The sequence below is a fragment of the Triticum dicoccoides genome, chromosome 1B (genome assembly GCF_002162155.2).
Source record: "Triticum dicoccoides isolate Atlit2015 ecotype Zavitan chromosome 1B, WEW_v2.0, whole genome shotgun sequence".
Taxonomy (NCBI): Eukaryota; Viridiplantae; Streptophyta; class Magnoliopsida; order Poales; family Poaceae; genus Triticum; species Triticum dicoccoides.
Window position 1 is genome coordinate 165,496,499 of NC_041381.1, and position 15,314 is coordinate 165,511,812.

At 46.4% G+C, this 15,314-nt stretch overlaps 1 protein-coding gene across 1 annotated transcript; it reads left to right on the forward strand.

Moving 5' to 3' along the window:
- Nucleotides 1–5,722: 5,722 nt before the first annotated feature.
- Nucleotides 5,723–8,106, forward strand: LOC119303261. The gene is made up of 3 exons (XM_037580375.1): nucleotides 5,723–5,951; nucleotides 6,509–6,723; nucleotides 7,301–8,106. Exons 1-3 carry the CDS (start codon nucleotides 5,765–5,767, stop codon nucleotides 7,889–7,891), a joined length of 993 nt encoding a protein of 330 aa, XP_037436272.1. The 5' UTR covers nucleotides 5,723–5,764; the 3' UTR covers nucleotides 7,892–8,106.
- The last annotated feature ends 7,208 nt before the right edge of the window (nucleotides 8,107–15,314 follow it).

A 15,314-nucleotide genomic window follows, 5' to 3' on the forward strand; every position in this document is an offset into this window, starting at 1 on the left:
ATTCTCCTCCACGATCAGATCGTAGAAATTTTATTTTCTTGTTACGATGATTTTCCACTTCACTCTGAAATTCTTTGAACTTTTCAAATGTTTCAGACTTGTGTTTCATTAAGTAGATATACCCATATCTGCTCAAATCATCTGTGAAGGTGAGAAAATAACGATACCCGCCGCGAGCCTCAATATTCATTGGACCACAAACATCAGTATGTATGATTTCCAACAAATCAGTTGCTCGCTCCATAGTTCCGGAGAACGGCGTTTTAGTCATCTTGCCCATGAGGCACGGTTCGCAAGTACCAAGTGATTCCAAAAGTCTATCAGTATGGAGTTTCTTCATGCGCTTTATACCGATATGACCTAAAAGCAGTGCCACAAATAAGTTGCACTATCATTATCAACTCTGCATCTTTTGGTTTCAACACTATGAATGTGTGTATCACTACTATCGAGATTCAATAAAAATAGACCACTCTTCAAGGGTGCATGACCATAAAAGATATTACTCATATAAATAGAACAACCATTATTCTCTGATTTAAATGAATAACCGTCTCGCATCAAACAAGATCCAGATATAATGTTTATGCTCAACGCTGGCACCAAATAACAATTATTTAGGTCTAAAGCTAATCCCGATGGTAGATGTAGAGATAGCGTGCCGACTGCGATCACATCGACTTTGGAACCATTTCCCACGCGCATCGTCACCTCGTCCTTAGCCAATCTTCGCTTAGTCCGTAGTCCTTGTTTCGAGTTGCAAATATTAGCAACAGAACCAGTATCAAATACTCAGGTACTACTGCGAGCATTAGTAAGGTACACATCAATAACATGTATATCACATATACCTTTGTTCAATTTGCCATCCTTCTTATCCGCCAAATACTTGGGGCAGTTTCGCTTCCAGTGTCCAGTCTGCTTGTAGTAGAAGCACTCAGTCTCAGGCTTAGGTCCAGACTTGGGTTTCTTCTTTTGAGCAGCAACTTGTTTGCTGTTCTTCTTGAAGTTCCCCTTCTTCTTCCCTTTGCCCTTTTTCTTGAAACTGGTGGTTTTGTTGACCATCAACACTTGATGCTCTTTCTTGATTTCTACCTCCGCGGCTTTTAGCATTGCGAAGAGCTCGGGAATAGTCTTGTCCATCCCTTGCATATTATAGTTTATCATGAAGCTCTTGTAGCTTGGTGGCAGTGATTGAAGAATTCTGTCAATGACACTATCATCAGGAAGATTAACTCCCAGTTGAATCAAGTGATTATTATACCCAGACATTTTGAGTATGTGTTCACTGAAAGAACTATTCTCCTCCATCTTGCAGCTATAGAACTTATTGGAGACTTCATATCTCTCAATCCGGGCATTTGCTTGAAATATTAACTTCAACTCTTGGAACATCTCATATGCTCCATGACGTTCAAAACGTCGTTGAAGACCCGGTTCTAAGCCGTAAAGCATGACACACTGAACTATCGAGTAGTCACCAGCTTTGCTCTACCAGACATTCTTAACGTCGTCAGTTGCATCAGCAGTAGGCCTGGCACCCAGCGGTGCTTCCAGGACGTAATTCTTCCATGCAGCAATGAGGATAATCCTCAGGTTATGGACCCAGTCCGCGTAATTGCTACCCATCTTTCAACTTTGCTTTCTCAAGGAACGCATTAAAATTCAACGGAACAACAGCACGAGCCATTTATCTACAACAAACATAGACAAGCAAAATACTATCAGGTACTAAGTTCATGATAAATTTAAGTTCAATTAATCATATTACTTAAGAACTCCCACTTAGACAGACATCTCTCTAGTTATCTAAGTGACCACGTGATCCAAATCAACTAAACCATGTCCGATCATCACGTGAGATGGAGTAGTTTCAATGGTGAACATCACTATGTTGATCATATCTACTATATGATTCACGTTCGACCTTTCGGTCTCCGTGTTCCGAGGCCATATCTGTTATATGCCAGGCTCATCAAGTTTAACCTGAGTATTCCGCGTGTGCAACTGTTTTGCACCCGTTGTATTTGAACGTAGAGCCTATCACACCCGATCATCATGTGGTGTCTCAGCACGAAGAACTTTCGCAACGGTGCATACTCAGGGAGAACACTTCTTGATAATTTTTAGTGAGAGATCATCTTAAAATGCTACCGTCAATCAAAGCAAGATAAGATGCATAAAGGATAAACATCACATGTAGTCAATATAAGTGATATGATATGGCCATCATCATCTTGTGCTTGTGATCTCCATCTCCGAAGCACCTTCGTGATCACCATTGTCACCGGCGCGACACCTTGATCTCCATCGTAGCATCGTTGTCGTTACGCCATCTATTGCTTCTACGACTATCGCTACCGCTTAGTGATAAAGTAAAGCAATTACAGGGCGTTTGCATTTCATACAATAAAGTGACAACCATATGGCTCCTGCCAGTTGTCGATAACTTCGGTTACAAAACATGATCATCTCATACAATAAAATATAGCATCACGTCTTGACCATATCACATCACAATATGCCCTGCAAAAACAAGTTAGACGTCCTCTACTTTGTTGTTGCAAATTTTACGTGGCTGAGCAAGAACCGTTCTTACCTACGCATCAAAACCACAATGATAGTTCGTCAAGTTAGTGCTGTTTTAACCTTCGCAAGGACCGGGCGTAGCCACACTCGGTTCAACTAAAGTTGGAGAAACAGACACCCGCTAGTCACCTGTGTGCAAAGCACGGCGGTAAAACCAGTCTCGCGTAAGCGTACGCGTAATGTCGGTCCGGGCCGCTTCATCCAACAATATCGCTGAACCAAAGTATAACATGCTGGTAAGCAGTATGACTTGTATCGCCCACAACTCACTTGTGTTCTACTCGTGCATATAACATCAACGCATAAAACCTAGGCTCGGATGCCACTGTTGGGGAACATAGTAATTTCAAAAAAAATCCTACGCACACGCAAGATCATGGTGATGCATAGCAACGAGAGGGGAGAGTGTTATCCACGTACCGTCGTAGACCGTAACCGGAAGCATTATGACAACGCGGTTGATGTAGTCGTATGTCTTCACGATCCGACCGATCCAAGCACCGAACGTACGGCACCTTCGAGTTCAGCACACGTTCAACTCGATGACGATCCCCGGACTCCGATCCAGCAGGGTGTCGGGGATGAGTTCCGTCAGCACGACGGCGTGGTGACGATGATGATGTTCTACCGACGCAGGGCTTTGCCTAAGCACTGCAACGATATGACCGAGGTGGAATATGGTGGAGGGGGCACCGCACACGGCTAAGGAACGATCACGAAGATCAACTTGTGTGTCTAGAGGTGCCCCCTGCCCCCGTATATAAAGGAGCCAAGAGGGAGGGGGCGGCCGGCCAAGGAGGGCGCGCCAAGGGGGAGTCCTACTCCCACCGGGAGTAGGACTCCCTTCTTTCCTAGTTGGAGAAGGAGAAGGGGGAAGGAGGAGGAAGAGGGGAAGGAAAGGGGGGGGCGCCGCCCCCCTCTCCTTGTCCTATTCGGACTAGGGAGGGGAGAGGGCGCAGCCCACCTCTTGCCTCCTCTTCTCTTCTCCCTTAGGGCCCATGAAGGCCCAATAACCCCCGGGAGGGTTCCGGTAACCCCCCGGTGCTCCGGTAAAATCCCGATTTCACCCGGAACCATTTCGATATCCAAATATAGGCTTCCAATATATCAATCTTTATGTCTCGACCATTTCAAGACTCCTCGTCATGTCCGTGATCACATCCGGGACTCCGAACAACCTTCGGTACATCAAAACATATAAACTCATAATAAAACTGTCATCGTAACGTTAAGCGTGCGGACGCTACGGGTTCGAGAACTATGTAGACATGACCTAGAACTATTCTCGGTCAATAACCAATAGCGGAACCTAGATGCTCATATTGGCTCCTACATATTCTACGAAGATCTTTATCGGTCAAACCGCATAACAACATACTTTGTTCCCTTTGTCATCGGTATGTTACTTGCCCGAGATTTGATCGTCGGTATCCAATACCTAGTTCAATCTCGTTACCGGCAAGTCTCTTTACTCGTTACATAATGCATCATTCAGCAACTAACTCATTAGCTACATTGCTTGCAAGGCTTATAGTGATGTGCATTACCGAGAGGGCCCAGAGATACCTCCCCGACAATTGAAGTGACAAAACCTAATCTCGAAATACGCCAACCCAACATGTACCTTCGGAGACACCTGTAGAGCTCCTTTATGATCACCCAATTACGTTGTGACGTTTGGTAGCACACAAAGTGTTCCTCCGGTAAATGGGAGTTGCATAATCTCATAGTTACAGGAACATGTATAAGTCATGAAGAAAGCAATAGCAACATACTAAACGATCAAGTGCTAGGCTAACGAAATGGGTCATGTCAATCACATCATTCTCCTAATGATGTGATCCCGTTAATCAAATGACAACACATGTCTATGGTTAGGAAACATAACCATCTTTGGTTAATGAGCTAGTCAAGTAGAGGCATACTAGTGACGTTATGTTTGTCTATGTATTCACACATGTATCATGTTTCCGGTTAATACAATTCTAGCATGAATAATAAACATTTATCATGATATGAGAAAATAAATAATAACTTTATTATTGCCTCTAGGGCATATTTCCTTCACTCCTCTCACCGAATACAAAGTGCTAGAAGGTAAGGTCTGGAATAAATCCAGAAAAATGCGAGTATCATCGCCAAGTCTAGAACTTGAACCATGGTGGGCGGAAATACCACAGTCCTCCTAACTATCCAACCACATGTTGGTTGGCCTTTCATTTGCTGGTCGCTAAAGACGAGAGCTTCGCCTTTGGAAGCACCAGTAGTGTAGGGCGACCGGGCCGACCGAGCCCCTCTGAATTAGTTGACGGCTTTGATGGCTCAACGGTGTATATTACCACCTGGTATGGAGCCATTGTTGTCTTTGGCGTAGCGTGAAGACCTTCCCACAGTCTTTGAGTCGTTCTTGATTGGCTAGCAAGCATCAGTAGAATTTAACTGCCTTCTGGTCTAAACACGGCCTTCTTCTCTAGAATCACGTAATTGGTATCGCTCCCCACAGTAAGGAGAAAAACCTTAAGCATAAATATAGATCTTGAGTCCACAAGATAGTATTTTCTCGGTGACGATAGCGGTCATTTTTTGGTTCAGTCGACTGCCAATTGATGTTTTAAGAGTGGGGGACCTGTATGAGACTTCATTATGAGAGATCATGAGATCAACCCGAAAAATTCATATTTAGACATTAAAAAAAACTGAAATTATTTGACAACATTCATGTGAGGTATGTCTACAACTCCGAAAAAATCAGCTCAAAACTTGGTGTACATTTAGAGATTAAAAATGGTTAAATTTTAATGTGAATAGTGACAATTTTGAGTGAAATAGTACTTTGACACTTGTCACATCCCATTTTGGCTTTTTTGTTTCTATTAATGTAAGTCGAATGAGGAGCTAAATTTTTTTTGAGGTTGCACATCAAACATATATGCGTGTCTACAAATTTTATGAGAATGTTTAAGCATGTATTTTTTTTAAAAAAATATCAATCTTATTGATCTCACCCCCGTTTTAAGATGAACTAACTGAGTCCTCATGGGCATGTTGAGAAAACTGGGATCATTATTTGAACAAACATGTATCTGACCGTCGATCGATCCATCTTCTTCTCGAAAAAAAGAAAAAAAAAAGACTCTTTGATCGACCAAACCCTAGAGAGAGAGACTCTGCTTCCATGGCCGGCGGCGATTCTTCTCCCGTGGCGGCTGCGGCGACGAAGTGGGAGTGGGACCAAGAAGAGTATCGGTGCGAGCCGGCGGAGTATTCCGTGGACCCGCGATACAGCGAGTACGACCCCAAGCAGGGTTGTTTCATATGCGTCCGCTACTTCTTCGACGGCAAACTCGACCTGGACCAGGAGTGTACGTTCCAATCCAATCCAATCCCCCTCATCGATCCTTATTGTCTTCGTTATGCATGTCTAGTTCATGATCTATTTTCGGTATTTCAGTTCAAAGTTCAAATACCAGTCAGTAACTCAGTATCACTTCATTCCCCAAAATCAATCCGAAGGTTACTTCCACTTCCTACTAGATTTATTCGGAAGCAAAGGCTGCCGCTTCCAAATTCATTCGTCAATTAGGCTCTGTTTGGACGCGCACTACTTTTAATTACCATACTCCCTCCGTTGCGAATTATAAGATGTTCTGACCTCTTTCTGAATTGGATGTATATAGATGCGTTTTAGTGTGTTTGTTCACACATTTTAGTCTGTATGCAGTCCGTATTGAAATATCAAAATCAAAAACATTTTCTAATTCAGAACAGAGGTGATAGTATATTACTATGCAAAAGATGAGAGCACAGCCTGCCTGGTTTGGTTTTCAATGTATCTGTTCCAACCAATTTACACCTACATACATACTCTTGCTTTTACTCTCTTTGGTTGATTGAGATGAGCTTTCCTCTCGTTTGACAGCACCTGCTGGTCCCATGCGACATACTGGTAAAATCTTCAGAGAGGGGTTCCCGCTCGCAAACTCGGTCAATGTTGTCTCCATCAAGATTGTTTCCTCCGACTATGGCTACCCACTCAATGTCTATGGTACCATCATAGCCAGGGACAGTCTGGATCGAAAATGTGTCTATGTATTCCGGCGCGACCAGGATGATTGCCAGCTCATCAGCTCAAAGGTATTACTGCCATTTGCCTCATAAATACAGACACATCAATATATCAATGTGTATTTTCTTGTACTGGTACTTCCTCATATCAGTCCTCTGATTTAATAAATAAAAAAATTGGTGATTTCCTGACGTAGAAATTTTGAGTTGAGTTGTGCACAGCTTCTATAAATGATTATTTCTGAATGTTGCGTGATCTAAACGCTCTTATATTTCTTTACAAAGGGAGTATGTCACTAATCCTGATTTGAGTCTTGTATGTTATACTTGAATAACGGATACTGGTTTTGTATGTCTTCCATATGATGTTGATTTTAACGAAACTTCAGTTAGTTGTCTTGTAGTGTATAGTGTTAGGAGCCAGGGGTTTATCACTTGCGTGCCTCAGTTTATGGTACTACAGCAATCTGCACAATAAGAAAAGGAGTACAAAAAATACATGAGGACAGATGTAGCATATTTTTCTGAGTCTAATTACCTTGTTTTGTCAGTCAAAACATAGCTAAAAATGAACCCAAAGCAAGGGTAATTCAGTCAATCCCAGAAACAAGCATCTAGGATTTATCTATTCAAATTGGTCTTGTAGGATGATTCATTGATTTTGACTGGCCCCAAGAGAGGATTCATGGTATGCGACAATATATTCTTCGAAATCGATCTGAAGGTGAAGGATGTGCATGGGAGGACTGTCGATGATGATAGACTCAGTAAAGGCCTGATAGAGGTGGATGCTATCCGCAGGCTGGAATATAGTCCCAGATATGTGGTTGATACGGAAACACTTGTTAGCATGCACAGCATATTGGATTTAAACTATACATTCGTAAGGAGCTCGGTGGAGGGCACTGTTGAGATCAAGATCCTTGAGGGACCTGATGAATTCCATGGGAAGATTGTTGCTTCCACTACCAGCATTCCATGCGACATTATGCTACATGATAGCAAAGTGAGTGGTGCCCTAACTGCAGGTGACAATGGAGTCCTACAAATGGCGCGGCACGTAGTAGGAGTCTCTGTGGATGAGATGCTGGTGTTGACTGTTGCTGCTGCTGTCGGTGATGATGAGTTATCTGTCCGCACTATTGAGTTTACTCCAAGGCGCAATGGTTACGATGAAGGGAGTATCACCTGCGGGGACTACAAGATGCTTCTGAAGGTCACTTGGGCGATTATGTAACTCTTAGTTATTTAGTCGTGGCATTCTGCCAGATTCTCTAGATCCTTTTTATGTAACGCAGCTTCATTATGTGAACCAGTCATGGTACATGCGCAAACAATATATGTTCCAGCGTGTATTGTATCTATTCTGACTCTTCTGTCTGATGTAAGCTAGTTTTACTGGAACTGCTTGTGGTACATGCATGAAATTTAAGAGTTATACTCCCTCTGTCCCAGATATGTGTATATTGGTTGTAGTAACATCTTATATTATGGGTATATTGATTGTCATAACATCTTAAATAAAAATTATGGGACGGAGGGAGTAGTATTACTACCATCCTAAAAGTAATGTCTGTACGAAGTTTTTTGCCTTGTTGAATTGCAAGATGCAGTAACAAGACATTTATATGTCTGCCTTGTTGAATTGCAAGATCTTGAGACCTGTATGTTAGAATCAGATCTCGCCTGCGCTGCAAGTTCAATGTCTATGATTATGAAGACTTCCGGTTGTAATATACTCCCTCTGTCCCAAAATAGGATGTACACAAAATTGAGACACTTATTTTAGGATGGAGGGAGTATTTTCTAGTGAACTAATCACCTTTTTATTTCTATATTTTTTGTCAGAATCAAGAGCTCAGTAGTAGCTTTCAATTCTTTGGATTCCTCCTCTTTGTATCCAACTTGGCTGCGCATTATTGTGCCAAGGAAGTGGTTCTGAATAGTATCCGATTCAAACCTATAGCAGAATTTACCCCTTCTAAAATTTCTTAAATACTCCCTCCGTCCCATAATGTAAGACGTTTTCGTTTTCTGACTCTAGTGTAGCACTAGCACACCCAATATGCAAAAAACCCAATTTGCAAGCACTAGAGTCAAAAAAGTCTTACATTATGGGACGGAGGGAGTAGGGTTTTTTCAGAATTTTTGGAACTTTTGAAAGCGTTTTTTGGTAGCACTAGCACACCCAATATGCCCCCCTGGAGCATCACTAACAAGCGCCCATCAATAGAACTGATGCACTGGATGAACCCCATTCCCAGTGATTGCAAAGCCTGATTAAGCGTTTTCCATGCACTCCACATCAATTAGAAGCAAATTCTGGTTGGGCAAATATTTGACAATGAATTTATCATATGTTTTCATCTGTAGAGTTTGGATATGTCAGGAAAAATGTACAGTTCTACAAAATTCTTGGTTTGCTCAATGGACAAAGCAATATGCACTTCAGAGCAACAATATTTTTTTTAGAGAAAAGGCGTACGCCCGACTTTATAGATAAAGCCACCAGGCAGAGTCACAACATAGTCACCCAAACGACCGTCCGAACACAACAAGATAAAGGGTGCAAATACATGGCAACCAGCCAGATAAGGCACGCAGGCCAGCAGAGATTCCCACAATAGCCGAAACTAAGCCATCCTCCTAGAAAGCCGCAGCAGGGACGACGCCGTAGATCTCATCATAGATAGCATGTCGTCAAAGGCCTCTAGGTCCTCACCCTTAGTCAATGATCTCCACTGCTGCAAAAAGATATTGGCTTTAAATAAGCAACTGACAGGGTTAGCCGGGAAAGTATGCTCAATATTATGCTAAGGTGTTAACATAATGCCGCAAGTCCTCAAAGGAGGAGGGATTCCAATTAACATGAAGCCAGAGTCTAATACAGCTCCAAAAAATTTAGCCAAAGAGCAGTGAAAAAATATATGCTCGGTGTTTTCAATAGCTCCACAAAGAGCGCATCTGTCAGATCCCGGCCCGTTCCTCTTTTTGATCTGATCAGCCGCAGGAAGTTTACGACGAAAAGCTTGGCAGAGGAAATTTTTTATCTTAGGGGGAATACGGGCAAGCCAAATGTCCTTGAATTTAGCAGTACAGGCACCCGAGATAAGTTTGGAATAGGCAGATTTCACTAAAAAGCGCCCAGAAGCAGAGTGAGGCCAGCTAACCGAGTCATCTTCCTCCGAGAGCAAGGGGAAGCAGGTAGTAAGACGTTGCCAGTCTTCCAACTCCACAGGAGAGAGAGTGCGCCGGAAGTCAAGAACCCAGCCCTGGGCCGAGAGCTCGAAGATAGAGATCTCGGGATCAAAGCAGTAAGAAAACAGGGTTGGGTAGGCCACCGCTAGAGTGGAATCCCCTACCCACCAATCTAACCAAAAACGAGTAGACTTGCCATTCCGAACTAAAAACTTGACTAGGGATCGGAAAATAGGCCGAACTTTAACAAGCTGGCGCCAGAACTGAGAGCCACCCGAAGATGAGGCGAACATAGGACTCGAGGAGGGGAAATACTTAGCTTTGAGAAGGGAAAGCCATAGGGGGCGCTCCTCGAGGGACATAATCTTCCACCACCATTTAATCATGAGGCATTTGTTCATAACCATAGTATTAATTATACCTAAACCCCCCATGCACTTAGGCTTGCAGATCAAATCCCACTTGACCATTCTGTATTTGCGCTTATTGTCACTGGAATTCCAATAAAAGGCACCCCTATGCTTATCGAAACCAGCATGAATCCCACCAGACAGGAGATAGAAGCCCATTAGAAACATTGGGAGGGAGGAGAGGCACGCATTAGTGAGGGCAACCTTGCCCGCCTGGGAATTATACCGGCCTCTCCACGGCAAAACTCTATTACCAACCTTGGTCACTGCCGGAGCGAAATCTTTTGCCAAAAGATTGAGAGGGGAAATTAGTAAGCCTAGATATTTGAGAGGGCAGGATCCTAGAGAGCAGTTCAGGAGGTGCGCCACTCTCTGTGCTTCCACATCAGGTACCGCAGTTACAATCACTTCGCTCTTAGAGAAGTTAATTTTAAGCCCCGAAAGCGCTTCGAAACATAAGAGTATAAACTTCAGGTTCGTGAGGCAGGCCTTATTTAGTTCCACCATAATAATGGTATCGTCCGCATATTGAAGGTGAGTAATGCCATTGGGGATAAGGTGAGAGCTAACAGGCAAAATGTGCCCGGCATCAGCCGCTCGAGAAAGGATATGATACAGGGCATCCGCAATGAAGTTGAAAAGCAAAGGGGACACCAGATCTCCTTGCCTTAGGCCCCTACCATTAGCAAAGAAGTTACTAGTATGACCATTAACCACCACAGCCGTGTGCCCACCCGTAACAAGCTGCATAAGATGATGGACCACCGCACCCTCGAATACTTAGCAAGAAGAACCTGACGGAGGAAATTCCAGCTCACCAAATCGTAGGCCTTTTCAAAGTCAAGTTTAAGAATTACAGCCCGAGTGCCCTTGGTCCGCAAGTCATGAACAATCTCATGCAAGCAAAGAACCCCATCCAGTATGAATCTCCCCTTTATAAAAGCAGATTGGGAAGGACTAATGACACGGTGAGCGATTGGATAAACCCTAGTGGCCAGACCCTTAGCCGGAATCTTCGCGAAGTTATTGATTAGAGCAATGGGCCTAAATTGGGAGATCAAGTCAGCACCTTTGATCTTAGGGATTAGAGTAAGCACCGCGTAATTCAGTCTAGAAATGTCAACAGTTCCCAGCCAAAAACCTTGAATAATAGCCAAAATGAGGCCTTTTAACTGAGGCCAAAATTGTCTAAAGAAGGTGATGGAAAAACCATCAGGCCCAGAGGCCGCACTGGGATTGGCATAATGAATTGCATCGAAAATCTCCTTTTCAGACGGGGGAATCAACAGACTTTCGTTTTCCTCGCTCGAGACCTGTTCGAGGGAAGACCAGAAGGACGGCACCAACCTAAACCCCAAGTCTGGTTTAGCAGAAAGGAGGGTAGAGTAGAAGTGAACCACATGCCGCATGATCACCGATTGATCGGAGACCCTGATGCCCTCAACCAGGAGACTGTCAATCAGGCATCTCCACCGTCTGCCGTTTGCGATAGCAAAGAAGTAGGCCGTGGGCGAATCTCCCTTTAAGGTCCAGTTAATAGTGCCTCTTTGTTTCCAATACACCTCCTCCTGACGATGAATACCCAACAAAGCCTTTTCGAGACCGTACCGAGACTGCCATTCAGCCGCGGAAAGGCCTAGATTATCCGCACAAGCATCAACTACCGCAATTTGAGCGGCCAGACTAGCCTTGTCCCGTCTAGACTCAGCATAGTGATTTTTAGACCAACCTATGAGGAATCTACGGAGAAAGTAGGAGCATTGATGCCAATCATCCATCGGACCAAAGGAACGCCAGTTAGAAGATAGAAAAGACGAGATCTTATGCGCCATCATGTCAACGAAACCCTCCACATACAGCCACGAAGCATCAAATTGGAATCGTGGGAAGAACATCGAACGAGTACCGTCGTCGAGAATCAGGGGGGCGTGATCGGAGCCAACAATGGCCAAGGCTCTAAGGGTGGCCCGGGGGAACAACGAATCCCAACTAGGACATAAGAAAACCCTATCGAGGACAGAGCGGATGGGAGAGGATTGGCGATTCGTCTAGGTGAAACAGGCCCCAACCCTAGGAACTTCACGGATCGCCGTGTCCCTGATGAAAGCGTTAAAAGCATCGGCCAGAGGCCAAGAGAAATTAGAAGAACTCTTATCCAAAGGGTAACGAAGAAAATTAAAATCTCCCCTGATTAGTAGAGGCACCTGACAAGAGTCGATTTTATTATGCAGTTCGTCCAAGAAGTTGTAAGACATAGAGTGATCAGCCGGGCCATAAACCACCATAATTTCAAGTAAGGAGTTAAGGGATCGATGAGAAACCAGCGTGCTAGCCCAAAAAATGCCATGGTCAAAGGCAACAAAATTGAAAACATCTTTTTTGGTTCCAAGCAGAATACCACCTGAGTGACCATCAGAAGCAACAAAATTCAATTGAATCTGTCTATCCCAGCAACGGCCGACAGGTCATTAGGGGAAAAGGAAGGTTTGAGAGTTTCGACAAGACTAATGAAATCAATATTTTCAGCCCGAACTAAATCTTTAAGCTGGTCCCTGCGCCTCCTAGCGCCGAAACCTCTAATGTTCCAGAATAAAGCCTTCATCTAAAGGAGAGGTTTTTAATTCTAAGGCTCGACCTGCTCGGGGCCTTGTAGGGTTTAGCACGTTTTCCAGCCCCACGCTTAGGCACAACCGGGGAAGCCTGACTCCTATCAGCCCCCCCCCTCGACCCCAGCGGCCACAACCAGTGGGGCACTCAGTCCCATCCCAGCCTCCTTGGCTTTAGCAATGTCAGCCTGCGCAATTTCATTCGCCCTAACCACACCAAGCAGGGAAGAGGGAGAACCCAAACTAGCGTCTAAACAAATGCCCACATCTTCTAAAATACTAAGCAAGTGATCATCAGATTGAGATGGGAGAACTAACCAAACAGGAGAATGAACAATAGGGGTAGGAGAGGAAGGGACTGGGTGCGAACCTGGAGGAGGAAGATCCCGAGCTGCAGCGCGCCGGGCAGCCCGATCAGCCACCCGCTCACCACTTTTGGAGATGCGACCACTCTTACGCGCCGTGGAAGCGGGCGAGTGCACCGGCACAGGACGAGGCCGAGAGGGAGACGCCGCAACAGAAGACGGACCCGAGGCCGTCCCCAAATCAGCATCGAGCCTGCGACAGAGCCCAGCCGCAGACTGCCTTGACTCCCCCGACGCCCTGGTTATGGCAGAGAATTTCTTGACCAACGATTTCTTCTTCTTCTTGGATGCCACAGGGCCAGCCGGGGGCAGGTCTTCGATGCCAGAGAGGGATGGGGAGGCAGGGCGGGCCGGGAGGTTAGAGCACACCGCCGAAAAAGGTGTGCCCTTAGCCCCACCAGAAGCAGCCCCACCAACCGAGTCCAGCAACGAGTCATTAGCCCCCCGCCCATTCGGCGCATTCTCCTTCAACATATCCTGGTCTTCTGGGGAGAGCCCATCCCATTCCGACCGAGTGAAACGATGGTCATTGCCATGCATGGAATCATCGGGACACCCGTCCCCATCTGCACTCTTATCATCATTGCTAGAGGCCGGTGGCGGGGGAGGAGGAGGAGGCGACACCGAGCCCGAGGAGCCCTCCACCCGAACCCTAAGCCGAAAACCACCAGCAGAAGGGAAGACATCAATGGAGCCTCGGATACACAGGGGATCCACACACCTGACCCACAGGCGAACCGGCCCAAGAACGGCCAGGGACTCCTGGTCAACCTCGATAGGCTTGCCGATAAGCACCCCGAACGCCATCACAAACTCCGTGAAGCGAACGACAGGAGGAACATCTTCAACTAAAAGCCAAACATCAGACAAAGAGGAGATAGCCTTGGAACCATTTGAAGCAGCCTTGACCAAGACAACCAGTTGATTCAGAGGAATCGTGAAGCTAGTGCAGGAGGAAATCATGCAGAGGCTTTCTTTGGAGGGAAATGTCGCAGCAAACTCAAAGTCTGAGAGCTAGCGAATCTGCCAGTCCCATCCCCCCTCGTCCCACAAATGAAGCTCATCAAGCAGAACCTGGGAAGTGATGCGTTTGGCCTGAACAGTGATGATGCCAACACTAGATAGCGCAGGGATAGGGGCAGCAGCAGGGACCTCCTTATTTAAAGCAAAGAAAGAGCACCCAGGAAGGCCAAGGCCATAGTGAACGAAGGCAGGAGGCTTAGAGTGATTCTTACAATCTACCGTGAGATGACCATCTTCCCTACAGATGAGGCAAAAGGGGGGGTTTTGGCATCGGGACTGAAAGTGGCCAGGACGGTGACACGCGAAGCAGGCAAGAGTGGGGTTGGCGACCTGAGATTGGGGAGGGATGCGACCAGGACCACGGGGAGGAGGGGGAAGAATACCATCACCAGACGCGCCGGGCCCACATCCAACGCCCCGCCCGACAACAGCACCAACGGGGCGGCGAGCCGGAGCCCCCGACGCACCACGCAGAACGAAGCGGGACGGACCACCAGCAGCCACCGCCAGAGCCCGCACCGACCCACCACCCAAGGAAGCAGCACCCTGCGGGGGAAGCGACGGAGCCGACCCCAAAGAGCCAGCCCTACTCCCCGCAGCCGCCGCCTCCCACGGGTCAGCCGTAGCCGGAGGAGCGCCAGGCAAAGGAAGGGAAGGGGCCGCCGCCCTAGATCCGGAGGTGCGCGGGGACGAACCAGGCACAACCGCCGCCGACCCCACCACCGGGGCCAGCGATGCCTGGAGCTTAGAGCGCAGCGCCGCTTCATACTCCAGATCGGCCTCCGCGTCGCCGGACCCGTCGTGCCCCCTTTTCTGGCCGAAGACAGCCTCGCTAGATGACCTGCGCGAGCGGTCCATCGCAACCACAGCCGCGAACGAGCGGGAGAGGGGAGGAGGAGGAGCAGATCGGATGAAGGTGCGGATGGGGAAGCGCCACCGACGCAAGTCAGAGGAGGAGGCAGGGAACCCTAGAAATGGGGGAACTGAGCCCTTTCGGATCCATATATATATCCGGACCGAGCCAGACCCGGATCCACATAGCCAACCACGGGGAGGGG